We start from the raw sequence: 27,666 nt of genomic DNA on the forward strand, positions 1-27,666 counted from the left end.
GCCCGGGACTGCAGAAAACGGAGCTTGTCAAGCATGCAGAAGGCCACAATGTATGCCGGTTTGCTGTCTTCAGGTTGGCGAGTTACAAGTTGTGTTGGCCTGCGTTGAACAGGGATTAACATACTTATGACTCTATATCACTACATATTCAGATTTAGGCACTCTACTGTTTTCATTAGAACAGGAGCAGATACAGTGGTACCTCGGGTTAAGTATTTAATTCGTTCCAGAGGTCCGTTCTTAACCTGAAACTGTTCTTAACCTGAAGCACCACTTTAGCTAATGGGGCCTCCCGCTGCCACCGCCTCGCGATTTCTGTTCTCATCCTGAAGCAAAGTTCTTAACCCGAGGTACTATTTCTGTGTTAGCAGAGTCTGTAACCTGAAGCTTATGTAACCTGAGGTACCACTGTACTGTGAAACAAACATCTCCTACATAGGTTATGTAGGGTTTCTTTTTCCTTTTTTTTAATAGCAGTGAGGTGTTGGGCTTGGATGTTTAATTTTAATATTGATGTACCTAGGTGCCGACATTATAAAGGACGACGGAATCTACTCGAGATATTTCACATCGTTCAAAGTAAATGGTCGACACAACCTAAAAGTGCGGGTCCAGGGGCAAGGCAAGACTGGCAGAAGGATCCGTAGGCAAAGTCAAGCTTTCTTTGCACCAGGGTTTGTAAATAATGGTAAGGATTTGTTACGAAATAGCAATACTGGTGGTATGCTAGCTCTGTAATTCTCAAAGTGTGAATGACACTGGGCATCTCTACAAGGAAACAAACTTCTTTCTGCCATTTCTCTCCCCATCATTGTCTTTACGTAGATCTGGACACTTGAGTACATATCTCTGACACGTTCACACATATATGTACGCACATTCTTCTTTCCTGCAATATTCAAGTCTGCCATGTACTTCTCAACTCAGTGGGTTAGAGAGAGAGAATAGATCTCCAGCAGATTTGTTGTTGTTGTTTCACCTTCCAGTTATGCCCCAAGGCAATGTAGAAAAGAAAATGCAAACGGTTACAAAACAGCACAAAAAAATAACAGAAGATTTGTTTAAAATGGATACCTACAGTAGAGAACTCTTCATCCAGCTAGGATAGCTTGTCAGCATAAAAAAATGTATTTTAGAAAGTGTGGGTGGGATGTCATATCTCAACAGGATGTTGTTCCATAGAACAGGGGCAGCCACCCCGAAAGCTCTGCTTTAAGAAAATAATTATGATTTTCTGTATATTCTGTCTTTGTTTTGGGTTTGCACAAAAGGAAATAAACGGGACTTTCAAAATAATGTGGAAGTTTGGAGGTTTGTAGTCTCACCATATAATCTATCATCCTCCCTTCCTTCCTAGGTGTAATAAATATGAATCCCCCAAAACCGGAAGTTCGTGATGATGACATCGAAGTTGACATAGGAAATTTCGGTAGAGTGACATCAGGTGGCTCTTTTGTAATGTCAGGAGTTCCGCCTGGTGGTAGTAAAAAAGATGTTTTCCCACCCTGTAGAATCACTGACCTTGAGATAAAACCACTGGGTGATTATCAGTTCCTTTTGTCCTGGACAGCTCCTGGGAATGACTATGATGAAGGAAAAGGTAAGTGCAAAATTCTGCTTTAATCAGTCAATCAATCAATCAATCAATCAATCAATCAATCAATCAGTAAGACTGTAGAGTGTGTGTGTGTGTGTGTGTGTGTGCATAAAAAGGTGTGTGGGGAGCCAACCACCACTTTTATTTGCAGCAGCCTTATCTCCTTGTAATATTATATTACAGTAGCATTATGTTATTGCTCTGGGAAGAGGGATTTCATCCCATCTGGTCCACCCTTGCTGAGGGCAGAGGGCTACCTGTGGATAGGAAGTTTGAAATGCATTGAAAAGGATTTCTGTCATTGTTATCCTTGATGCACGACTGAAGACGCACATCTTAATGCATGCCCTGTTGGCTGTTCTTTATTTTGCAGCTGAAAGGTACGAAATAAAAATGAGTGAAGATCCCTCGGCGTTGATAGATGCAGCTTTTCAAACAGCCACTTCTGTGAATACTGCTGGTCTGAAAATGGAAGTCGCTGGGGTCAAGCAATCCTTCCAGTATAACGCAGAAAACTTAAAAAAATCGAATGGCACCTCCATCTACTTTGCCATTCGTGCCATTGATGGTAGCAACAATGTCGGAGAAGCATCTAATATAGCCAGAGCAGTCGTGCTTGTTCCCATATTGCCAACCACCCCAGATGATACTTTTTGTCTGTAGTTTGTGTTTTGCATAAACAAAAAACCAGAAGTCTTGATACTGGAATGCAATAATACAGCTAGGATTCTGTTTCTGTTTTGAATTTTAATTGGCTCATTGTTTGTATGCTTTTTTTGTAATTTTCATGTCTACAGCTAAGCAGCTTCCATAATAGAAATGGCTTAAATGCATTGTACTCAAATATTTCATGGCAGAATTGTCACGATTAAAATGCATCGTTATCTTTAAATGTGAATTTAGTAAGTTGGCAACCCTAATAAGCAGGTGCACTAGGGCAAACTTGTGTGTTTGGCAACCTAGTAAGTTAATGTTTGTTAGAGACACTTATGCTTGTGAGATATTCACATGTGACACTTTTAACAGCCTGTACTAAACTTCTTTATTCCATTTTAGCCTTTTATTCTTTCAAGTTAAGAAAACTCTTTTTAACGCAGTTGGCTTGTGAGATCTGGTGAGCAGAATGCATCATCTTTGCTAAGAAATAGTTCTAGTGACAGCATAGCAATGGAACAGTGACACAGTTATGTGCTAAGGTGGTTTTTGCTTACAGGAAGGCAGGAGAAAAAGATTGAGATGAAACTGTGGGTCTTTGAAACGTGGGGTGCTGCCATACATATGGAGAGAAAAACATTACGACAATTCAAAAGTCTGGATCATGGCAGAGAAGAGTGCTGTGTTCACAAGACAAGACAGATTCTATGGGAGAGAACTTTTGTTCTCCATAATATGTAGCAATAAAATCAGCGCACTCTCAATGGCAATTTGGAGAAGAACCAATTCACAAAAAAGCATTGCAAATTCACATAGTATTGCACAGCAGGGATTTTCAAAGGCGAGACATGACCACAGTGCTTCCATCTCTCACTTTATTTTTCCCTTTTTGTACAGAGCTCTCTGGCCAGGATCCTCTGCTTTTGTGTGTGTTTGTGCTCTTCTTGGTGGGAGTGCACTAGGCTTAGGGTACTAGTAGGATTATGCCTTTACTTTCGATTCCCCCTTTCCAGTGTTCCTCTTCACAAGGGAGAGAGGACATCCTAACCTGTGTAACCTTTTGTTATGCAATAAAGCTTCGAACTTTCCTTTTTGCTCTGGTTATCTATTCATCTATCTTCCTTTGCAAAGGAAGAACCCAGTTTGTGGTTCAATTGTTTATCCTGGCATCTTTGCAGAAAATGACCCCGGGCTGATCCGTTTGAATAATAATAATAATATAATAATTTATTATTTGTACCCCGCCCATCTGGCTGGGTTTCCCCAGCCACTCTGGGCGGCTTCCAACAGAGATGAAAAATACACTAAAATGTCACATATTAAAAACTTCCCTGAACAGGGCTGCCTTCAGATGTCTTCTGAATGTCAGGTAGTTGTTTATCGCTTTGACATCTGATGGGAGGGCATTCCACAGGGCGGGCGCCACTACCGAGAAGGCCCTCTGCCTGGTTCCCTGTAACTTGGCCTCTCGCAGTGAGGAAACCGCCAGAAGGCCCTCGGAGCTGGACCTCAGTGTCCGGGCAGAATGATGGGGGAGGAGACGCTCCTTCAGATATACTGGACCGAGGCCATTTAGGGCTTTAAAGGTCAGCACCAACACTTTGAATTGTGCTCGGAAACGTACTGGGAGCCAATGTAGGTCTTTCAAGACCGGTGTTATATGGTCTCGGCGGCCGCTCCCAGTCACCAGTCTAGCTGCCGCATTCTGAATTAATTGTAGTTTCCAGGTCACCTTCAAAGGTAGCCCCACGTAGAGCGCATTGCAGTAGTCCAAGCGGGAGATAACCAGAGCATGTACCACTCTGGCGAGACAGTCTGCAGGCAGATAGGGTCTCAGCCTACGTACCAGATGGAGCTGGTAAACAGCTGCCCTGGATACAGATTTGACCTGTGCCTCCATGGACAGCTGTGAGTCCAAAATGACTCCCAGGCTGCGCACCTGGTCCTTCAGGGGCACAGTTACCCCATTCAGGACCAGGGAATCCTCCACACCTGCCCGCCTCCTGTCCCCCAAAAACAGTACTTCTGTCTTGTCAGGATTCAACCTCAATCTGTTAGCCGCCATCCATCCTCCAACCGCTTCCAGACACTCACACAGGACCTTCACCGCCTTCACTGGTTCTGATTTAAAAGAGAGGTAGAGCTGGGTATCATCTGCATACTGATGAACACCCAGCCCAAACCTCCTGATGATCTCTCCCAGTGGCTGCATGTAAATGTTGAAAAGCATGGGGGAGAGGACAGAACCCTGGGGCACCCCACAAGTGAGAGCCCAGGGATCTGAACACTCATCCCCCACCACCACTTTCTGAACACGGCCCAGGAGGAAGGAGCGGAACCACTGTATGACAGTGCCCCCAGCTCCCAGCCCCTCAAGACGGTCCAGAAGGATGTCATGGTCGATGGTATCAAACTCCGCTGAGAGATCCAGCAGAACTAGGAAACAGCTCTCACCTTTGTCCCTAGCCCGCCGGAGATCATCAACCAGTGCGACCAAGGCAGTTTCAGTCCCATGATGAGGCCTGAATCCCGACTGGAAGGGATCCAAATGGTCCGCTTCTTCCAGGCGTGCCTGGAGTTGTTCAGCAACCACTCGCTCAATCACCTTGCCCAAGAATGGAAGGTTTGAGACTGGGCGATAATTGGCCATCGTGGCCGCATCTAAAGATGGTTTTTTAAGAAGCGGTTTAATAACCGCCTCTTTCAGCGGGTCTGGGAAGGCTCCCTCACGGAGGGAAGCATTCACCACCCCACGAAGCCCATCGCCCAGTCCTTCCCGGCTAGCTTTTATAAGCCAGGATGGGCAAGGATCCAGGAGACAGGTGGTTGGCTTCACTCGTCCAAGCAGCCTGTCCACATCCTCGGAGGTAACAGATTGGACACACACACACACACACACACACACACACACACACACACAGCCTATTGTTTAAAGTTCACTAACTAGTGAACTTTAAAGTCCCCAGTGAGTCATAACAGAACCCGACTAACTTATTCCATCAGTGCAATGTCAATCATATTCCTGGTTGTTGTTGTTTTTAATTACCATATTAGCCTGAATATAAGCCTCACTTTTTTTCCAAATTCCGACCATGAAAAGTTACAAGTGTGGCTTAAATTTGTAGCCTTACAAAAATTGGCTTTTGCGATATTGCTACTGAAACAGACATCCAGTAAAATGGAACCAAAAAATGTTTTCTTGCCGATTTGCGAGCTTGAGACTGTTCGCTTGCCATTTATGGGTGTGAGTGTCTGCGGAATTGTAGCAAATGAATAGCGATTTGTTATTTTAGCGATTGTACAGTGACTTTTGCGGGCTTGCAAGATCAAAGGCTTAAATTGGCTCAGAGTTCCAATTCTACCAATCGCAGCGATTTTCAGCCTGTAACTCAATTTTAAGGGAGCAGCTTATATTCGGGTAATCTCTCCCCCCCCCCCGAATTTTAAAGGTGCGGCTTATTTGCATGTGCGGCTTATATTTGGGCCAATACGGTAAATATTTGTATCAAAATAGATTACTATTCTTTGACTGCAAGTTCTGGGATCTATTTGTAAATAAGCTAAAACTGATCAGAAGTAAGTGACTGGTGGACTTAACCATTGCCCCATACTTTCAACTAGATACTGGAAAATTGCTTTTAATGGTCATTCAATAAAGGTAACTTGAATAGTCATATTTTACAGGTGAGGAATACAAAGGCTGAGATATAAGTGGTGAGCACAAGACCAGCCATGGCAGAGATTTTAATCTATGCTCTGCTCACCCTTATCTATGTGATCTTTGACTTCATGGCATTGCTTAAGTGAAAATCCAGTATGTATGCATCATATACCGATTTTGCAAATTTTACCATAGTAATTCATGGACAAAAACACATCATTTAGGCACTCCTTCAGGCACCACCTGTTTGCTCACTTCTTTTATTGTGTCACATGTATTTCTGGTCCTCCAAACAAACTGGTATCCTGAAGATGGAGTGCATATGTGTGTGAAGGTCAATGCCTCTTTTCAGTGTACAATAATATGGAGAGGTGTGGACCACAGAGATCATTATGAGAACAAGGAAGTGTGTTGCTCCTGACTTTATGGCTCTGGTATGTTTGAAGTGTTCATCATGCAATATTTTCTTGTAAGAACTGGCTGCAAAGTGCCAGGGTGTGTATATTCTGTGAAACTGAAACTTCTCAAATGTATGTGACTTAATTTTGCACAATAATTTGGTGTGAGCCCAACTGAACATCTACATCAATCTTTAGATCTGTACAGCAGCCCAATGAAGTGAATGTTTTATTAAACTTTGAAAGTATCTCCCTGGACTCTTTCATGGGGTCTGGGGATTTCTTTCAATTTTTGATAGCTTAATAGATGTCCTCATGAGGCTCAGCATGCAGCCCATCTAGGTCTATTCATGTAGCTATTGTATATCTTGCTATAAGGAAGGCTACACATAATAGAAATGTAGAATTGGAAGGGACCACAAGAGTCATCTAGTCCAACCCCTGCAATGCAAGAATCTTTCGCCCAATGTCTCATGCTCTACCAACTGAGCTAGGATACATTCATTTTAAAGAAGACAAGGAGACAAGGAGAAGGCAGTCTGGAAGATGTCACATTCATAATCCACACTTCTGTTTGTGCTGTGATTTCCAGGCACTGGTCCAAGCGTTTTGTTCATTAGTGCCGCCGCTTTCCCTGGGAAAACCTGCTGTTTACCACTGAATCGGAACAAACGGCCATTTTGTGGAAAACTCGATTGATGTTTGTTCTGATTCAGTGGTAGACAGTGGATTTTCCTGGGCAAAGCAGCAAGACAAAACAAAACAAAAAACCACTCCGATCCGTGCCTACAAATTGTGGCACAAAATGGAAGCCTGGATAAGCCCTTGGTCCTTTATATAATTTTATATAATTTGATGTCCTTGATGTTGCCTGACATTTAAGTGCTTACTCCACACACACACACACCCACCCACCCCTAATGTGTTTAGTCCCCCATTTTTCCAGCTGCACATCTTGTGACCAGGTACATACTGAAGAAACACTGTGCTGTATGAAGTCGGACTGTGAAACTCTGCTCACTCGGTACCTGACACTGGCGTGTCAGAGGCTGTTCTGAACTAATTACAGGTGATTAAAATGATGATAATGAGGCCTGTGAGTCCAGTCCACGTTCCTTGCCCTGGAAAGCACCAAAGCAGAGCATTCTAAGGGCAGGGAAGGGGCAAGTCTTTGCCAGGATTACATGTGAGATTATTGGGACCAGATCTAAATCTGGAGAAGGCACAACGATCACGAATAGTGATCACAAACAGATCGGCCTCCCCTTCTGCTCAAGCCACTGTGAACAGCAAAGCTGTCAGTGCAAACCATGGGACCCTCCCTCTGTAAAGCCCAGCAGGCAGGGGATGGGAGTCAGAATTGTGTCCTAAGGATGCAATCCTAACCCCATATACCTGGGAATAAGACCCACTGGGTGTAATAGGATTTATTTCTGAGTACGCTGAGGAGTGAGTTTCTTTTTTTTTTTTAAAAAAAATATTTATTAACAATTTAAACACTACAAAAAATAAGAACAATACAATACAACACAAAAACACTACACAACACCAACACATTTAAACTGATAAAACAAAACAAAGGGGGAAAAAATTAAAACACATCAAATAATTTCAGTATCTTATCTTTCATTCACTTATTTCCACGACCTCCTCACACCTCCCTTTTTGTATTCCACTTCTCTTAACTGTTTCAGCAATTCCTTTCCATCTTTCTCTGTTTTCTATCCTATAATTATCTTAACACATTCTAACCTTATATTTTCCTTTGATACTCTATTAATCTATTTATACTTAATTCCTTATAACATTTCTACTAAAGCCATATAGCTTCATTCCAACATTTTCCTAGCATTCATTAATTTTACAATATTTCCGTAAATAATCTTTAAACTTTTTCCAGTCTTCTTCCACCGACTCTTCTCCCTGGTCTCGGATTCTGCCAGTCATTTCCGCCAGTTCCATGTAGTCCATCAACTTCATCTGCCATTATTCCCGGGTGGGTAAATCTTGTGTCTTCCAATACTTCGCGATGAGTATTCTTGCTGCTGTTGTTGCATACGTAAAAAATGTTCTATCCTTCTTTGGCACCAATTGGCCGACCATGCCCAGGAGAAAGGCCTCTGGTTTCTTCAGGAAGGTATATTTAAATACCTTTTTCATTTCGTTATAAATCATCTCCCAGAATGTCTTAATCCTTGGGCATGTCCACCAAAGGTGAAAAAATGTACCTTCAGTCTCATTACATTTCCAACATTTATTATCGGGCAAATGGTAAATTTTTGCAAGCTTGACTGGTGTCATGTACCACCTATAGATCATTTTCATTAAGTTTTCTCTTAAGGCATTACATGCCATAAATTTCATACCTGTGGTCCATAACTGTTCCCAGTCAGCCATCATTATGTTATGTCCAACATCTTGTGCCCACTGAGGAGTGAGTTTCAATGCTGCAGTCCTGGCAGCACTTCCCTGTAAGTGATCAATGGCTTAGGCTGAAAGTGTTCCATCCTTATTTCTGCGCAAGTGGCTTATTTCGTTATTTAAATAGCTTTCCAGGTGCAGGACAAGCAAAGTGTGGAAAAATTTGAGCAACAGATCAATAGTTTCATTTGCAGGTAAACATGCTGGAAAAATCTCTCCCCCCCCCAATTTCTTCTTCCAGCTGTATGTTGAGAATAAGTGAAAGTTCCCTGAAAGTGAGGGAAAACTTGAAAATGCTGCATCCATGAATACCTCCAGCCTGACCCCTCAGCCGGCTGGTTCCAAGGAAATATTTGCAATTAAACCAAAAGCTTTGGCAAACCTTGCACTAATATATGTGGGTGTTTGCAGAGTTGAGAAATCTTTCCTGTACTCTGACCTCTCCAACACAGCTCAGGCATTGACTCTTTCTCGGAAGGGTACGCGCAAGAACAGTAGTTTGAACCTCATGTGGGCTGCTGTTGCTGATGGCTTCTTGCCTTATTCTAAGCACAATTATATGGACCTTAAAGAAAAATAAGACAATAGGTCGTTGGTAAAACCGTACCAGGGAACCCAGATTTACTATTTACAGTATTGGCCTTTTCATGTTTCTAAGTGACAATTACTATACAGAGGTACCTTTGTTCTTGAATTTAATCTGTTCCGCAAGTCTGTTTGACTCCCGAAATGGTTGGAAAACCAAGGCACGGCTTCCGATTGGCTGCAGGAGCTTCCTGCACTCAATCAGAAGCCGCAGAAGCCACGCCTGATGTTCAGCTTCTGAAAAACATTCGCAAACCAGAACAATCACTTCCAGGTTTGTGGCGTTAGGGAGCCGATTTGTTCAGGTGCCAAGCTGTTTGACTACCCAGGTAACCAGGAAAGCCATCTTGGGATTATGGTGGATAGCTTGATGAATGTGTTGACCCAGTGTGTGGCAGCAGTGGGAAAAGGTTGGTTCTGTTCATAGGAGCCAATTCCTAGGGCTGAGGTCCCTTCACACACACCCTTCAAATGGTGTGTGTGCACCACATCATGTGATCAAGTATGCAGGGTGGGGATTACCTGCCCCCCAATGTTTTATTCAAGTTGGCACCCCTGTTTCTATGTCATCCCTAACAGCTCTTCAACAAATTGTCGCACCAGCTAAGTGTTTCAGATACACCACCACGACATGAAGTCTAAATTGGGGTGGGAAACCTCAGATCCAGGGGCCAAATGCGGCCTTCCGTCCCTGCCCATCTGGCCCTCAGGGGGACTCTCCCTAGGCCACACCTTTTACCAGTCCTGTTTTGTACCCTGCTCAAGAGCTTTTGCCTGGGTGGAACATGTCATGCCTCTTTCTCGCTCGGATGATTAAGAGAGATGTTCACGTTTCTGTAGTAGACAACACAATGGTAAAATGAAAGTCAAAATCACCTTTGTTGTCTTGCCCCCAGGAAATTAGCGCCACCACCCTCAATGCCCTTGGTCTCATAGGTGCCATTTCTGGGGGATGTAGCTGCTGAGGCATCCACAGTTCCGGCACGTCTCAGGTGGGTGCCATAAAAGGACAAGTCAGGTGTTCGTGGTGAGTTTCAGCACCTCCTTTTCTATAAAAAATAGCACTGTATGTTAGTATTGTGACCGAGAATATTACCTCAAAGAAGGAACTTTGGTTGTTTGCTTGTGATGACCTATGCCTACAGAATTGTAGGACCCAGCCTTCGGGGATAGTACAGAACAGTGTAGAACTACAACTGCCATCATCCCTGCGTATGGTGCCTGCTTACTGGAACTGATCCGAGTTGTAGTCCAGCAATAATTGGAAGGCCAAAGGTTCCCCATGCCTGATGTAGAGATCAGTGTCCAAATTGAAAATGATACTTTGCGATAGATTTTTTGTGTGTGTGTTCTGCAAACAGCAGTTATCCTGTCTGGTGTCATCTTACATGACAAGAAGATAAAGGGTAAATAAATAACTGTATCATTGTGGGTTGAGAAATCTATTTCCTGGCATGCATTAAAAACATACCTATGTGATTATCCGATAAACCAGTAACAGGAATTTCTTTGCCTATGCTATATGTGACCCAGCCCTCCTTGTCAAGCTGACCTTTGCTGTCAAAGATTTTTCTAGAAGAGCAACCTCGCCCTGCCTTTCAGAAGGCATAGCGCTTCACCTGCCAGTGGAAATACAGAAATATAAAGGCTTGTAGAAAACATTACATGCATATGTATGCAAAAGCCCATCACAGGTGACGCCTGAGGATTTTATTTTTGCTCGTCATTTAACCTGTCATTTCTTCCACAGAAAAGAAGTCGGTGTAGGAGATTCATCATGTGCAAAGCGTCACACATAGAGGACAGACCTAAATCTTCTTGGATTACATAATCCCTAGTCTCTTGTTCACTAGCGCCCCCTGAAGTGTACACTCTGCACCCCTAACCAAAGTGCACTATGTCATCTAACACACAACTGGTTGTTGAATTCCAATATATTAAAGTCCTTATAAATGCCGTTATATTAAAGGGACCTGTGGGTACAGGGTGGGGTATAAATTCAATAAATACAGTCGTACTTAGAAGTCGAACGGAATCCATTCCGGAAATCCGTTCAAATTCCCAAATGTTCGGAAACCAAAGCATGGCTTCTGATTGGCTGCAGAAAGCTCCTGCAGCCAATTAGAAGCCACAGAAGCCCTGTTGGATGTTTGGATTCCAAAAAAAGTTTGCAAACCGGAACAGTCACCGTTTGGGAGCCAAAACGTTCAAGAACTAAGCTGTTCAAAAACCAAGGTACAACTGTAATAATAATAATGTTTTTGTTTTTTAAAAAATGAACCAACACCTCCCCAGACTCCCAGCAACTAACTTTCAAGGGCGACAGAAGTACGAAATTATATTTGGTGGAATTCAATGCTACCCTATTATGTTCTGTCTGTGCAAGCATTGCCACAAAGAATGATCTCCCCTCATCCCTGTGTGCTGTTTGGTGGGGTTCTCCCAACCCCCCCTGAGCCAATTTTTGGCAGGGCAGACATCTATCTGGCCCTTGGGGGGGCTCTACCTAGGCCACACCTTTTACCAGCCCGGTTTTGTACCCTGCTCAAGAGCTTTTGCCTGGCTGCTACATGTTGTGCCTCTTTCTCACTTGGATGGAGGATTAAGAGAGATGCCCAAGTTTCTATAGTAGACAAAACAACAGTAAAATGAAAGTCAACTTCATTAGTATTGAAAAACAACAACACTTTTCCTTATGTCGCTACAGATTGAATAGGTAACCAAATAAAATAGAGCTGATAGAGACTCACAGCCCCTCTCAGTGCCCAGCAACTGGAGGAGGAAGAGAGAGAAGAGGGTGAAGAAACTCAGCAAACCTGGAACTGGGTGTGGGGAGTACAGCTGAATGGGACCCAGCGATAGGCAGCCTGAGGAAGAACCATCCACCTTGTGTCTGCCCATAAGAAAGCAATTCTAGAGTGAGAGACTAGGGTGATGACCATTGTTTCCAGGAACTCTTCTTGTTGTGATACTTTTGTAGAAGAGCTGAGAGTCTGTTTGGACCCTGGGTGAGAAATTATTTTGACCAGTGCTACTTTTCTAGAAAAAGAGGTGCCGGAACTCACCACAAACACTTCCCTTGTTGTCTTACAATCAAAATGGCATCCACCTGGCAGGTGCAGAAACTGGGTTCCAGGAAGCTCCAGCTGGGGAAAAACACACCCTGATTTTGACTTACCGTACTTTTCTGTATATGAGACATGGGGTTTTTTTTACACAAAAATGTTTAAAAATGGGGCTTGTTTTATACACAGGTAGTGCATTGTAGGGCCAGGTGATTGGTTGCAGCTGCGTCTTATAGGGGGCATCTTATACAGGGGGCAGGCTATACACAGGAAAATACAGTATATATATTAGCAACTTTGTATTAATGTAACTTTTTTATACGTAACTGTGTATTTCTGTCAGTGCTTCCCCCCCCCCCCGCCCCCAGAAAAAGAGGTGCCAAAACTCACCATGAACACTTCCCCTCTTCTCTTACAATGGCGATGGCACCCACCTGAGAGATGCTGGAACTCAGTTCTGGCAAGTTCCGGCTGAAAAAAAGCCTTGATTTTCGTAATATTTTGTTTAAGTTGTCTATTTTTGCTTCAGTTTTTTGTACGTTGCTTAGAGATATTTTTAATATACAGTGGAACCTCGGTTTTCGAGCATCTTGGAAGCCAAATGTTTCAGAAGCCGAACGCCAAAAGTGCCTCAGAAGTCAAACAGCTTCCGCTGTGTGTTATTATTTTTTTCTCAATGTATTTTGCCGACTGCCCATTGCTCCTTGGTTTTCAAACGTCTCGGAAGTCGAATGGTCTTCTAGAACGGATTACGTTCGAAAACTGAGGTTCAACTGTATTAAGCGTCATAAAAAGTAGTGCCAGGTCTGGGCCACCATGAGGCAAGATCAGGTGACCGCCTCAGGTGGCAGGAGCCACACGGCAGCAGATTCAGTCACTAAGAAATGCATCACTTGGGGCTGGGGCACACTCCTTGGAAGCCGGATTTGCCACCTCCTTGGCAGATTTTTATGTCCAGAGGTGCCTCTCTAATAAGGAAATCTGAATGGCTGCTGTGACTAACTTCATATCAACACCTTCAGAAAAAAAGTTTGCAATCTATTAATGGTGAGCAGAACAAGGAAGTGCAGGGTTGAATTAATTTACAACATTCCTTAAAGATTCACCAGTTTGTTACCTGAAGATGGCACTATCAGGAAATAGAAAAATAGCAGAATTTCCTTGACAGAACAAAGTCCTGTCATAAACCAAGCAGTTATGCACTTGCATAAATAGCCCTCCCATTCTATTAGTCCTTTCTGTGGGACAGGGCTAAGTGGCAGAAGCAAATATGGTGTTCAGTTGGTGGCTTCTTCTGTTGGTGTTACAATTCCTACATGGGGCGACGGGTACCATGGTAAAACTCAACAATGGTGGGTTTGAAGACATTGTCATTGCAATCAATCCTGCAGTAGCTGAAGACAACAAAATTGTCGACAACATAAAGGTAAGGTGGTTAGATGTTTATGAATATATTGAATCACTGTCCCCTCAGGGACCTGTGATATGCTGGGAAAATGCAGCATTCATCTTGTAAGCATAGGTTCCAGGGTGCTACTGGACACCCCTGCACCCAAGCATATAGGTGGGACCCATAAGAAAATGTCAAAGTGTGGGCTGCTCCTCTTCCCTGTTCTATTCAGCTATGTCTTCCTCCAGGATAATCCAATCTACCTTCTCCTGGTCTCTGCCACAGTCCATCATTTTGTTTTCATTAGGCTGTTTTTTTAGGTGTGTCCCAAACCTCAAGGGTCAGGGTTTCTTTTCCTGAATATTTTTTTCATTTTTGCAAAACTTGTGGTGACTCCAAGCCTTCTTATAAGTCCCTCATGTGAATTAGTGGCGCTGTTTTGGCTCTATAATTAATGGCACTGGCAGCCTGAAAATTGCGAAAAGAGGGAAGGATGATGATGAAAAGCAATGGAATTCCTGAAGCCCAACATGCTGAGCTAAGTGTGGTTTTGTTAGCTCTGTGTCAGAGGTAAATACTCTGGTGGAAATGTTGTGCTGGTTTTGACCATTAGATGTGGAAATGCCCCATTAACCAATTAAAGCTGTGTGGGCACCAATTATCAGGATAGTACAGTGGAACCTCGGGTTATGTACCGTCCTCCTTGTGAACGCTTCGGATAATGAGCTCCGCTAACCTGGAAGTAGGTGCTCCTGGTAGCAAACTTTGCCCCAGGATGTGAGCAGAAGTCATGTGGTGGTGGCACGGTGGCAGTGGGAGGCCCCATTAGTGAAAGCATGCCTCACGTTAAGAATGGTTTCGGGTTAAGAACGGACCTTCAGAACGAAGTACTGTATTTTTCGCTGTATAAGACGCTCCAGACCATAAGACGCACCTAGTTTTTGGAAGAGGAAAACAAGAAAAAAAATATTCTGAATCCCAGAAGCCAGGACAGCCAGTGGGATCACAGCACAGTGAACCCGCTGGCTGTCCTGGCTTATGGGATAGCGGCGTGCAGCCTCTCCCGGGCAAGGGGAGTCTTCATCCCCTGCCCGGGAGAGGCTGTGCGCGGCTAAGGCTCCCCCAAGAGCCGTGCTCCCTTTAAAGAGCTTGCGGAGTGTGTGTGCTGCTCTTGGGAGCTTTTCCCCGAGGAAGGAGAAGTGCAGCCCTTCTCCCTCCTCGGGAAAAGCCCCCAAGAGCCACACATACGCTCCACGCCATACATACGCTCTAATCAAGATATCTAAGGCCACATTTGTATACATGTGTATAGTTTTTAAAATTTTCTTTCAATAATTTATAGGCCACTCTTCAGTTAAAAATATTAGCAGGAGAAATTCACACTAAGATGCTGGAGAATCCTCTTGAGGTTTTTTAAAAAATAAAATCAATCAATCAATCAATCAATCAATCAAAAAAGAGCTGTGGAGAACTAAATTTAAGAATGGAAAAAGGAAAAAGGAAAAACCAAAACCAAAAAATTCATGCATCTCTTGTCTACATCATTTTTAGTGCCATACAAAGGCATTTTATTTTCCACAGCCCTCTTTCAGGTTTAACTGTGCTGTTTTTTATCAGTATTTTTTATCAGTATTTTGATACTGTTTGCTTTACAATGAGCTAGATCAATGAGCTTTACAATGAGCTAGATCATGGGAAGTTAGTTGGTCATGGCTTATGTCCCATTAGTTTCAATAGGAACTAAGTGTAACAAACAGCACGTTCCTATGCATGTCTGTTCCTATGCATGTCTGTTCTGAAGTATGAGTTCCGTGGGCTGTACACCCAGATAAGTGAGCAAAAATTGAAGCCTAACTTACAAGGCAATCTAAGCTTGCATACCCTTCAACATTTCTCTGATGAAAATAGTGACATCCTAAGGAAAAACGGGATATGCCAGGATCAAATCAAAAACTGGAATGGCTTCCCTAAATCAAGGACTTGCCTGGAAAATAGAGACTGAATGGCCTGCAATTCCTGTGCCAGATCCAAGCTGGTGAGCAGATCCTGGGCCTGCCCAGCACCACCTTGGCCTCACAATGATCTGTTTTGTTGCCTTTGGGCAGACTTTCCACCTGCTCAGGTGTTCAGTAAGCAGAAGGGGGAGTCCACCCTAGTGAAGCAGCACAACTGTCACTCTGGCACCAGTAGGAGACCAACTGAACCAGTGGAAGTGGGCACAGAGATGCAATTCAATCCAATTCTCCCAGCCTGGCATAAGAGGGGATTGGGTTACAGCCTTAGCATGGATTCAACCCTTTGTATTTTTTTCTATATTGTATTGCTTTATTTGTAAATGAAGATGGAGATATTTTAGGGTGAATTTGTCCTACTAAACAAATTATCATATGCAGTTTTTACTAGTGTGTATATATGCAGAGAGGGACACGAGTGGCACTGTGGGTTAAACCACAGAGCCTAGGACTTGCTGAACAGAAGGTCGGCGGTTCGAATGCCCGTGATGGGGTGAGCTCCCGTTGCTCGGTCCCTGCTCCTGCCAACCTAGTAGTTCGAAAGCTTGTCAAAGTGCAAGTAGATAAATAGGTACCGCTCTGGCGGGGAGGTAAATGGCATTTCTGTGCTCTGCTCTGGTTCACCAGAAGCGGCTTAGTCATGCTGGCCACAGGACCCGGAAGCTGTACGCTGGCTCCCTCGGCCAATAAAGCGAGATGAGCGGCACAACCCCAGAGTCGGCCATGACTGGACGTAATGGTCAAGGGTCCCTTTACCGTACCTTGATATATGCAGAGAGAATTATTTTTTTCTTATACCTACATTTCTGCAGCTGTTTCCCCCCAATAGATGCATTTTTGTGTACATGGCTTGGTTAGGGAACTACACTGAACAATTTGGCAAAGTGCAAATTCTGATGGCTGGAGTGTTTGGGGTTCATGCATTGGTCTGGGAAATGCAAATTAGCTTCTCGTTAAAATGCAAATAAAGTAAAAATTAACATACACACCCATTCCTACGGTAGGTGCTAGACAAGCTTTCTTGAGGAGACAATTCCCAAAATATACGAATATCCCACTTGGGAATTTTCTGTTAATCGTCTCTTAGGCTTACTAATGCCTTTTTCACTAAACAGAGATGGTTGTATACTCTATGCAGTGCAAACAAGAATAAGCAATATGGTTACACACCCAGAAAGTTAAGAGGCACAACTTTTCTCATTGCTTTCCACCAAACTAAGAATGGTTTTGTTTATTGAATTTCTTTATGTCAAGTTGCTGTTCAAAGCATTAGATAATAGGAGCAGAATGAAGGGCATCTATTCTACTTAAAGACTGGAGGCTAGGGAAGGCTGTCTATCCCCCAATCTTTTCAAATGAAATACCTCCAGGTTCAGGAGGGAGGGCAGAAAAGACTCAATGCACATTCTGCAAGTGTGAATGCGAATGCTAGCCACTGAACACTCATTATTTTCCTTGTAGGATATGCTTAAAGAGGCATCTGCTTACCTCTTCAGTGCTACAGAACAAAGATTTTATTTCAAGTCTGTAAAAGTTGTAATTCCTTTGACATGGGCAGCCAAACCTGAATATGACAGAGTGACTATAGAATCCTATGACAAGGTAAGTGAGGCATATGCATTAAAATTTAAATGTGCTTGAGGGATTTAAAAGAATATTGTGGCAAATAACAATAAAAACATTGGGGCAGAAATTGCAAAATAAGACTGATCTGATTTGCGTGGGGAGAATTCTTCAAATATTCCGGGGCTTACATTTTGGTAGCTTTAATACGGGCTGAGACAAATTCATGGAAAATATCTTTAGCTATGACTGTTAGCCATAATACCTCAATGTAACTTCCCATTGAAAAGGAATGAGTCTCTCAATAGTAGCTGTTGCTTTTCTGTCTGTCAGCTTCTAGGTAATTGCTGTTAGGGTCAGGATGCTGGACTTGTTATTGTTATTTATTGCATTCATATTCCGCCTTTCCCTCCATGGGGCTTAAGGTGGCGTACACAGTTTATCCCTCCTCATTTAACCTGCACAACTGTGAGGTAGGTTAGGCTGAGAAGTGGTGAATGGCCCAAAACCTGGGGGGGAGGGCTCAAAACCTGGTCTCCTAGCCCAGCCCTCTAAGCACTTCGCTTGGTGCACTATGCTTGAGGTGATCCTGAGGGCTCTTATGTTGTAACATGTGACTGTACACATCTTTATTGAAAATTACACTGCAATCCTGTATATTGGGCCTAAGCTCAACTGAACACATCATGTCTTCTTTCTGAATCAACCTGCATGGCATGGGGCTGCATGTCCCATGAAACACGCAGGCATTTACTCAAAAGAAATATGGAATCCCAACGGTTTTTAAGAGATTTTTGTTTCAGGCAAAAATTTCCGTTCAACCCTACGGTCCAGAATTGTGCCTTTCTATGCAGAACAAAAATCTGAGGGTGGTTTGCTGAGGCAAAACCCACCATATAGCATTAATATCAAAGGTATTTTGGTGATCTTTCAACCAAGTTCTATTTTACTTTAGGCTGATGTCATAGTGGCAAAGCCTTACCTGAAATATGGAGATGATCCCTACACCTTGCAGTATGGCGGATGTGGGAAACAGGGAAGATACATTCATTTCACTCCTAATTTCCTGACAAATGACAGTTTGCATGCTGTTTATGGATCACGAGGTAAGGTAAAGGTAAAGGGACCCCTGACCATTAGGTCCAGTCATGGCCGACTCTGGGGTTGCAGCGCTTATTTCGCTCTATTGGCCGAGGGAGCCGGCGTACAGCTTCTGGGTCATGTGGCCAGCATACTAAGCCGCTTCTGGCGAACCAGAGCAGCGCACGGAAACGCCGTTTACCTTCCCGCTGGAGCAGTGCCTATTTATCTACTTGCACTTTGATGTGCTATTGAACTGCTAGGTTGGCAGGAGCAGGGACCAAGCAATGGGAGCTCACCCCATTGCGGGGATTCGAACCGCCGACCTTCTGATCGGCAAGTCCTAGGCTCTGTGGTTTAACCCACACCCGCGTCCCGCAGATCATGAGGTAGTACCTGTTAATTCATCTTAAATTATTTGTATTTATTACTACAGTCTTAAATAGTAAATGTTTCAAATGACAATAAACAGAGCAAGAACTGAGAAACCATGAATGGTTTGGTTTTATTTGCTTAATATCTCCTAAGTTTATATAAGGAATTAGCAACATTTTCATGTTAGGTTCATCTGAACATTTTCAGACCATAAAAGCTTGTTTTCTGAAGCCAGCTGAATTTGTTCCTGTTTCACTTCAGGAAGCTTACTGTATTTCCATATCAGCTCTTAAAAGCTTGTCATCAACAATTGGCATAAAATGTACATAGCAGAGGAATGCCCTTTTCTGTAATAGCTTGAGGTTCACAGGGGAAGCCCAGTAGTATCCCATCAAGAAGTTGAGTAAATAATTTGGTTCTGGGTGAGGGATCCATAGTACAGTGGTGCCCCGCAAGACGAATGCCTCGCAAGATGGAAAACCCGCTAGACGAAAGGGTTTTCCGTTTTGGAGGCGCTTCGCAAAACGAATTTCCCTATGGGCTTGCTTCGCAAGACGAAAATGTCTTGCAAGTTCCTGCGGGTTTTTTTCCCTTTCCCCCCTTTTTCTAAGCCGCTAAGCCGCTTATCTGCTTATCCGCTAAAAGCCGCTAAAAGCCGCTAATAGTGCTAATCCGCTAAGCCGTCAATGGGCTTGCTTCGCAAGACGAAAAAACCGCTAGATGAAGAGACTCGCAGAACGGATTAATTTCGTCTTGCGAGGCACCACTGTATTTAGTACCCAGGACACCTGAATAGTGTCACAATTAGCTTTGTTAATGGTCTTCCACAGGCAGAGTGTTTGTCCATGAATGGGCTCACCTCAGATGGGGAGTCTTTGATGAATATAACAACGATGCACCTTTCTATACTACTGGGATAAAGCAAGCTGAAGCAACAAGGTACTGTCCAAAATATATACCTCAAACTATATAACCAATCCTTTATGGCTGATGTTTGCCTTGGACTTGTTAGTTTGGTTGTGGTATAATTGTCCAGAAGATTAACCTGTAATTTGATAGTATTGTAGGGAATACAGTTAGATTCCCGACTGGGGGTCAAAAATAAACAAGTTGATGAAATCATTAAAATTTTTTGTAAGTACAAGGTAGTAATCCCAGATGCAGAAGTCACTACAGAGATCTCAATACATCTTTGCAATCTTCTTTTCTTCTTCTTTGGTGCTCACTTGTAGCCGAGTAAGATTGTCTTCCATATACACGGTTTTACCAATGAGTCCGTAAGTGACTATGGAGGCCAACTCTGGATCCACACGTCCTTCCACAGTGGGAACATTGGTTTCCGGGCGGGAGTTGATCACGGTGTGGATTTGCCAAGCGTGCCTTCCTCCTAGCATGTTTCAATACAGGCAAAGATACAGCATTGTATCTTTAAACATTAAACCCATCCCTTTGTTATGTTAGTTTAACACAGTCATAAAGCATCCTTTCAGGGACACTAAGCAATTAGCAGTTTCTTTTAAAGACAACTTAAACTAAACAATCTTGCTGTTCTGGTTCCGACAGGATACAGAAGAGTTTGCTCCTTAGGGGAAAGTGGGGCAATGCTCTTCTCACCTGCCAGCCCCACAGTTAATACCCACCCTCTCTCTCTGCCTCCCCTGCATAATTATCAATCAGCTCACTCACTCAGAGTGCAACCCAAACTCCCCTCTCCTGCCTGTGGGGCCTCCACAGTGGAGACCCCACCATGGTCACACTGGCAGAAGGTGGGGAGCAGAATGATCAACTTCATACATAATGTCTAATATTCTTTCATAACCCTTTTAAATATTTTGTCCAGAATCAGCCTGCTAAGTCCCGATTCCCATTTTTTATATATGAATGTCTAAGCGTTGCATGATTATTTGTTATATTTATCCAAGAAACCCTTGCAATTAAAAAAAAATGAGTACAATCTCTATGAGATCCATATACTGACTTTTTAACTAACTATATTTGCTTCTATTATACTGATTAGATGCTCTGCAAATGTCAGTGGTCAATATATATTCCCAATTAGCCCAGGAAAAACGAGAAAATGCAAAGTTGAAAGCCGAACTCAGCTGTATGAAGCTGGATGCCAGTTCCTTCCAGACAAAACACAGACTGCTCAAGCATCTATAATGTATATGCAAAGTTTCTCTTCAGTAAGTATGTGTAATGTCAATTTGAAGCTATAGGCTTCCTTATTTAGTGTCTGTCTTGAAAAATGCAAGATGTTGTCCATACTCAACTTTGGCTAAATTAAATATTATTTCTTAAGATTATAGTTTAAATCCTGCCACTAATATAAAACAACTTCAAGATTCTGCTGGCTGTTTCACTAAGGTTGGGAGAAACTGTGTTTCCAAAAAAATCACGGTATTGACCTAGTAGTTGGGTAGGAGAGCTGGAAAAAAAATATCACATCTGACAAGCATTGCACCCCTTTGGTTTCAGATAGAACATGGGTAGACAAGTCCAAAAAGCCCAGGGCAGAAATTTTCATGACCCTCTAGCAGCTATGGTGGCTCATTTAGCATTAATTCTGACCAAACTAAGCCTCCAGATATATAATTTGCTCTAGGAGTATACCAGCCATCTCTTAGGGGCCAAGGTCCCTTCAGGCTCCCCAATAAAATATTTGAGTGGGCTGCCCCCTCAAGTTGATGGGCATTGCCATTCAAATGGTTTGTGTGCCACGTCTTGTGATAGATTGTGCAGGACAGGGCTTACCTGTTCCTTCCACCCCCCAATATTTTATTCAGGTTGGCACCCTTGTCTAAGAGGCTTAGTTTGGTCAGAATCGAGTATTAGCAATTAGGCTGCCTGTGCAAGAAGGGGCCTGCTGCCTCTATCCCCAAAGGGAACCGCTTCTTTCCTGTTCTGGGATACTGGAAAACAAGGGATAGCACTTAGCAACACCCAATACAGGACTCCTCCTCATCATTTAGCCAAGCTTCAACAGCTGTCCAGCTATTTCTCCCTCACCCTTCCCTCTGAAAAAGAGTGCAAATTAATGAGATACCCTTGTAGCTACAGGGGAAGCAGAGAAAGCCCCCTTATTGGTGCTCAATTGCCTTGTAAAGAGATGGGATTCTGGGCAGAGGGGTTTTAGGGTGCTGCAACTGGCGCAACTGCACAGGGTGCCACACTACAGGGGGTGCCAAATGTTGTAGAACGAAGCATGAGAGGCAGGGAGGGCAAATTTTGGCATCACAAAGAGGGCTGCTGAAATTTGAGAGCCCAAAGTCTGCCACTGACCTGGGTGCCACATACAAGCACTGACACTCTCTGCTGCAAACTTATTAACTCTGTTGGACATGGGATCAGCGGGTGAACAGAAACAGGCTCTTTGGAGATGCTTGCCACTACATTTTTTTGTGAGATAAAGGGCAACAAATGCCTACAAAGAAAAAAATCCACATAACACCCTGAAGCCATTTTTTTTAGGACAAAGAATGTCCACCTACACAGCACCACGTCATAAGGAAATTGCTAAGAAGTGTGTGATTTTGACCAATTCTCCTTCTCTTTTATTTAGGTTACTCAGTTCTGTAACAATAGCACCCATAATATGAAAGCAACAAATATGCAGAATAAACTGTGCAACTACAGGAGCACCTGGGAAGTAATTACGAAGTCTACTGACTTTAACAGTTCAACTCCAATAACTGTCCCTCCACCTGATCCCACTATCTCCTTGCTGCAAGCACAAGACAGAGTTTTGTGTCTAGTACTTGATGTTTCTGGAAGTATGGCTTCGGTGAGTCTGTATTTTCCATATCCATAGGAAATATTTCCTTTTTATTTGATTGTTTGATTGATTTTTATAAAAAAAAAATTAACTTTTCTATTATACAATTTAAAACACTCATTTTAACAATCTTGAAATATCAGTGATTTCCCTTCTCTTTCCATGGTTCATTTTGCATACCATAGATTCCTGCATATTTTATAAAAACTAAACCATTCAATATTCCATTAATACATCCATCAAACATTGAAAATGTTGTCTATGAGAATAAAATAAAATAATTATAAATGAGTTTTGAGATGGTACTTAACACCAGTTAGTTGAAATCAAATAAACAAGGGATATTCAACGTTATGTTGGAGGGGATGCAAGGAAGCAGGGAATTTTGTTCACATGTGGTGGAGGTGTAAATATGTAAAAAAAAAATGGCTAAGGGTGTTTAAGGAGATAGTAGAAATCACAGGGTTAAAGTTGACCAAAAGTCCAGAGGTAGCACTATTATCAATTTATGATGGGGTGGAAGGTTCACAGGCTTGCTCACCCATTAATTGACAGCCGCATGAATCATTATAGCTAGGAAATGGAAGGGGCAATTAGAATATAAAATTTAAGAATGGTACAAAGAGGTTTGGGATACAGTGGTACCTCGGGTTAAGAACTTAATTCGTTCTGGAGGTCCGTTCTTAACCTGAAACTGTTCTTAACCTGAGTTACCACTTTAGCTAATGAGGCTTCCTGCTGCCGCCGCACAATTTCTGTTCTTATCCTGAAGCAAAGTTCTTAACCTGAGGTACTATTTCTCGGTTAGCGGAGTCTGTAACCTGAAGCGTTTGTAACCTGAAGCATCTGTAACCCGAGGTACCACTGTATAGCTATTAATGACAAGTTGACATGTGCCATTAGGGTAAGACAGGGGATATGTAGGAACAATGATTTTGAAAAGATATGGAGGGTGTTTTTGGAGTTTGTATTATTAAAACACCATTTTCTGGTGACAATCCCTGAATTATTTTACCAGCAAAAAAGCGGTGCCAGTACTATGTACTCTTGATTACCCCCTTTTAAAAAGCCTTGCTTCAAACTAACCAAAGTATTTCTATGCAAATAAAAACAAGATTCTGGAACTGAGTTTCTTTTGCCTAGGAGATAACAGCATTTAGATATTTGTAAAACAGTCAGAAAAACATTATAGGATAATTATTGTCCAATAGAACAATTCGTGGTACAAGCCCCATTGAAATGAAAGAAACTTTTGAGCACAAGGCCACTCGAGAAAGGCGCGGAGGGGAGAGATATCTTCGATCACCGCAGCCAACTGGAGCGGCAGCGCCTTTCCCGCTGGGCATTCTTAGTCTGCTTGCTTCCTCCCACTCTGCCCACCCTACAGCTGTGGGAGAGGCTGTGTATGATCTGTTTTTTCTGCGCGGCATCTTCGCGCGGCTCCATTTGTGCACGGGTGGTGCAACATTACACAGGAGCACAAGGCGCGATGTTTCAATGATGTGGAAGGTGCAGGGGTGGTATTACTTCAATTGCTGCGCTCCTCCTGTGTAACGTTGCGCTGCCCGCGCACAAATGAAGCCACGCAAAAACTCCGCACGGCAAAAACGGACTACCTAAAGGTGAAAAGTGCAAAAATTGAAAAAAAAAGCTTCACCACTATCTCCCCTTCCCCCAAAAAACTCAACTCTGCCCTCCAAAAAGCACCAGTTATTGCTGGTGAGGGAACAGCCGATCGGAGGCATGCTGGTCTCCTGCGGCTGTTAGCCTCTGGGAAATCCCCCCCCCCCCCAATTTCAACAAGTCAGGGCAATTTCCCCCCATTTTCTTAATTTGGAGTCCCCCAAAATAGGGGGCATCGTATACATGGGGGCATCCAAAACACGGGAAAACATGGTACATTCCAACAGGTCTCTCTCCAGTTGTGATATATGTTCCCCAAACCCTCCTATCCTATCTTTCCTAAATACTTCGTTTAAATTATATTGTACCCATGTTGTTAATTTTCCTGATAATTCCTTGAATTATTTTGATAGTCTCCTCCCTCATTTTAATAAATAAGTTGTCCACCCTTCTATCATATTCTTTTTCTTTACCGCAATAGATTCCAACAGTGAGAACCAAAGTGTTTTTACCTCTACTAGAATTTTGTATTTTGGTATTTCTTTATAATTTTTCCTAATTATAACTCAATTTTTTATTTGCTCCCTGCAAAGCACTGACAACTCTATGGATGTTGTATTTTAATTCATATGCAGAGCAATCGCATCAACCGACTGAAGCAAGCAGCAGAAATATTCCTCCTACAGATTATTGAAGCGGGATCCTGGGTTGGAATTGTCACATTCAATCATGTAGCACAAATTAAGTCTGATTTGCAACTGATCAGCAATGACAGTGTGCGCCAAACACTTACAGCCTTACTTCCTACCACAGCTGACGGAGGAACTACCATATGTGCTGGAGTGCGAACAGGATTTCAGGTAAATAAGTTTTTCCAGATTCTTATGGTGGTGCAGTGGGAAGGATTTGGGTCCAGCAAAGCCATCGAGAATCAGCATGTGAGCAAGAAATGCATCAGATATGCTACCTCTGAATACTAGGTTTGGGGAAAGCACAATTTTCTCATTTGCCTCAGGAAGCAAATGTATTTGGCCAGCCCAGAGTGCAGACATGTGTTTCCAGGGAATGCTATGACAGTCATAGTGGAAGAGCACCTAGGGAAAATGCTACTTCAACAGGAAAAAAATATCGCACCCATCTCACCAGTCTCACAAGTAGAAAATTAGTCAACATTTTTGTCACTCAACAACAATGCAACACAACATACTTGTAGAGCTTTGCAGCAAGTTTCTCTTACACCTTAAGCACAAAGTGTCCCATTGCTTCTACATTACTAGTTGCTGCTAGTATTTTAAATCCTCTTTTTCATACAGGTGTTTTTAAAAAAGTATCCAAATACCAAAGGCTGTGAAATCGTGCTCTTGACAGATGGAGAAGATAGCGGTATAAGCTCCTGCTTTACTGACGTTCGAAATAGTGGGTCCATAATTCACACAATTGCTCTGGGACCAAATGCTGCAGAAGAACTAGAAACGTTGGCAAATATAACAGGTAAGTGATTAACCAGAATGCCTTACATTAACTCTTTGGTGCTACTTGGTGCCAGTTGGTGTCTCCAAAAAGGAGTTTATCACAAGGTCAATCCAGCAGCAAAAAACCCCCTTTAATTTACACACAATTTACTCAGGGAGCCAAGTAATAACTAATATGTGTGTTAGTTGAGGGATGACTTTAAAGGACATTGAATTAGGAGACTGATGTTGGCATAGGTTATTAATTTGCAGAAATGAATTTATTTAAGATGACTTTATTTAGATGATGTGCAGGGCAATGAATGAGAATTGCACTGATTTGGAGCAGGATCTGTTTGAAAATTAACTGAGGGAGAATTAATTGAAAACAAACTGATTTGGAGTGGTCTGGGGTTGGGTGCAAAGTAACTTAAGAACCTGAATGAGATTATTGGGATTGGTTGACTTGCTTTTGTGACATCTGAAGTCTAAATTTGCTTCTATACATATAAATCAGCATTTGCAAATTTATGAAAATTTGTAGCTTTGGGCCTCTGCCCCCAATGATTTAAACACCTACCAGTGCTCCTGGCCTCCCTTTTAGGTAGGTGTGTGTGTTTAGCTGATACTCATCATAATCCATACCTAAGATTGCAAATTTTATAGTTCATTGTAATCATTCAACAGCTAGCCAGTTGTGAATATCTGAGACGCCGGTATTACAGCCACCAGCCCATAGGGGCCCCTCATTCACTGTAGAGGAGCATGAGGTGAGACAGGTATTGAGGATGGTGAATCCGAGGAAGGCTGCTGGACCTGATGGCATCACGGGAAAGGTGTTGAAGGGCTGTGCGGATCAGCTGGCGAGGGTCTTTACTAAGATCTTCAACAAGTCCTTACACCAGTCTATTGTCCCACCCTGCCTGAAGTCGTCAACTATTGTTCCTCTGCCTAAAAAATCCACAATCAGTAGTCTGAACGACTACAGACCAGTTGCACTGACTCCAATCATCATGAAGTGTTTTGAGAAACTGGTGCGCCGTCACATTATTTCCTGTCTTCCATCAACTTTTGACAACTACCAGTTTGCATACAGGGCAAATAGATCCACGGAAGACGCTATCACTACCACTCTCCATGCTGCTCTGTTCCATCTGGAGCAGCCGGGGAGTTATGTGAGGCTGCTGTTTGTGGATTTTAGCTCTGCTTTTAACACTATCCTCCCCCATAGACTGGTGTCCAAGCTAGAGGCGATTGGACTCTCCAACTCCACCTGTCTCTGGGTTTTGGACTTTTTGTCAGAACGTTCTCAGAGGGTTAGAGTAGGGTCACATATGTCCACAGCCCTTAGCCTTAACACCGGCTCACCACAGGGTTGTGTGTTGAGTCCCCTGCTCTATACTCTCTATACGTATGATTGTACAGCCATTTATTCCAGCAACAAAATCATCAAGTTTGCTGATGACACTACGGTGGTGGGGCTCATTTCAGGAGGGGATGAGTCCGCCTATCGGGACGAGGTGGAGCGGCTTTGTGCTTGGTGTGGAGAGAACAATCTGGCTCTTAATACGGCTAAGACCAAGGAATTGGTGGTGGCTTACAGGAAAAAAAGGCGGACATTCAGCCCTTGTATATCAACGGGGAACGGGTGGAGAGGGTGGCGGAATTCAGGTTTTTGGGAGTGACTATCGATCAGGGCATGACTTGGAGCGCAAATACCACTGCTCTGGTGAAGAAGGCCCAGCAGAGAATTTATTTCCTCAGACTTTTAAAGAAGAACAATCTGAGTGAGAGACTGCTGGTGTCCTTCTACCGAGGCTCCATAGAGAGCATTCTCACATACTGTATTTGTGCCTGGTTCTCCAGCTGTACAGCTAGGAAGAGGAAGGTGCTCCAGAAGGTCATAACCACAGCCCAAAGGATTATTGGTCATCCCCTCCCATCTTTGGAAGAACTGTACGGTTCCCGTTGTCTTAGGAAAGCAAACAATATCCTGCAGGATGCATCTCACCCGGG

At 43.1% G+C, this 27,666-nt stretch overlaps 2 protein-coding genes across 2 annotated transcripts in view; both read left to right on the plus strand.

Annotated features, from left to right (window-relative positions):
* The window catches only part of LOC309344257 (uncharacterized protein), a 50,569-nt gene extending 47,230 nt beyond the window's left edge, over positions 1-3,339 (plus strand). Inside the window, exons 27-29 of the mRNA XM_081866507.1 lie at positions 524-688; positions 1,358-1,600; positions 1,971-3,339. Coding sequence (XP_081722633.1) covers positions 524-688; positions 1,358-1,600; positions 1,971-2,260 — 698 coding nt within the window. The 3' untranslated portion in view covers positions 2,261-3,339. The remainder of the gene's footprint in view (positions 1-523; positions 689-1,357; positions 1,601-1,970) is intronic.
* Positions 3,340-12,830: 9,491 nt separating this feature from the next.
* LOC309343792 (calcium-activated chloride channel regulator 1-like) overlaps positions 12,831-27,666 on the plus strand; it is a 32,628-nt gene continuing 17,792 nt past the window's right edge. The window contains exons 1-8 of the mRNA XM_081865797.1: positions 12,831-13,807; positions 17,245-17,385; positions 18,302-18,452; positions 19,632-19,740; positions 20,819-20,987; positions 22,364-22,585; positions 24,835-25,059; positions 25,513-25,690. Of these exons, the coding sequence (XP_081721923.1) occupies positions 13,652-13,807; positions 17,245-17,385; positions 18,302-18,452; positions 19,632-19,740; positions 20,819-20,987; positions 22,364-22,585; positions 24,835-25,059; positions 25,513-25,690 (1,351 nt within the window). The 5' untranslated portion in view covers positions 12,831-13,651. The remainder of the gene's footprint in view (positions 13,808-17,244; positions 17,386-18,301; positions 18,453-19,631; positions 19,741-20,818; positions 20,988-22,363; positions 22,586-24,834; positions 25,060-25,512; positions 25,691-27,666) is intronic.

This window comes from Podarcis erhardii (genome assembly GCF_964252035.2).
Source record: "Podarcis erhardii genome assembly, chromosome: 6".
In the NCBI taxonomy this organism is placed as follows: domain Eukaryota; kingdom Metazoa; phylum Chordata; class Lepidosauria; order Squamata; family Lacertidae; genus Podarcis; species Podarcis erhardii.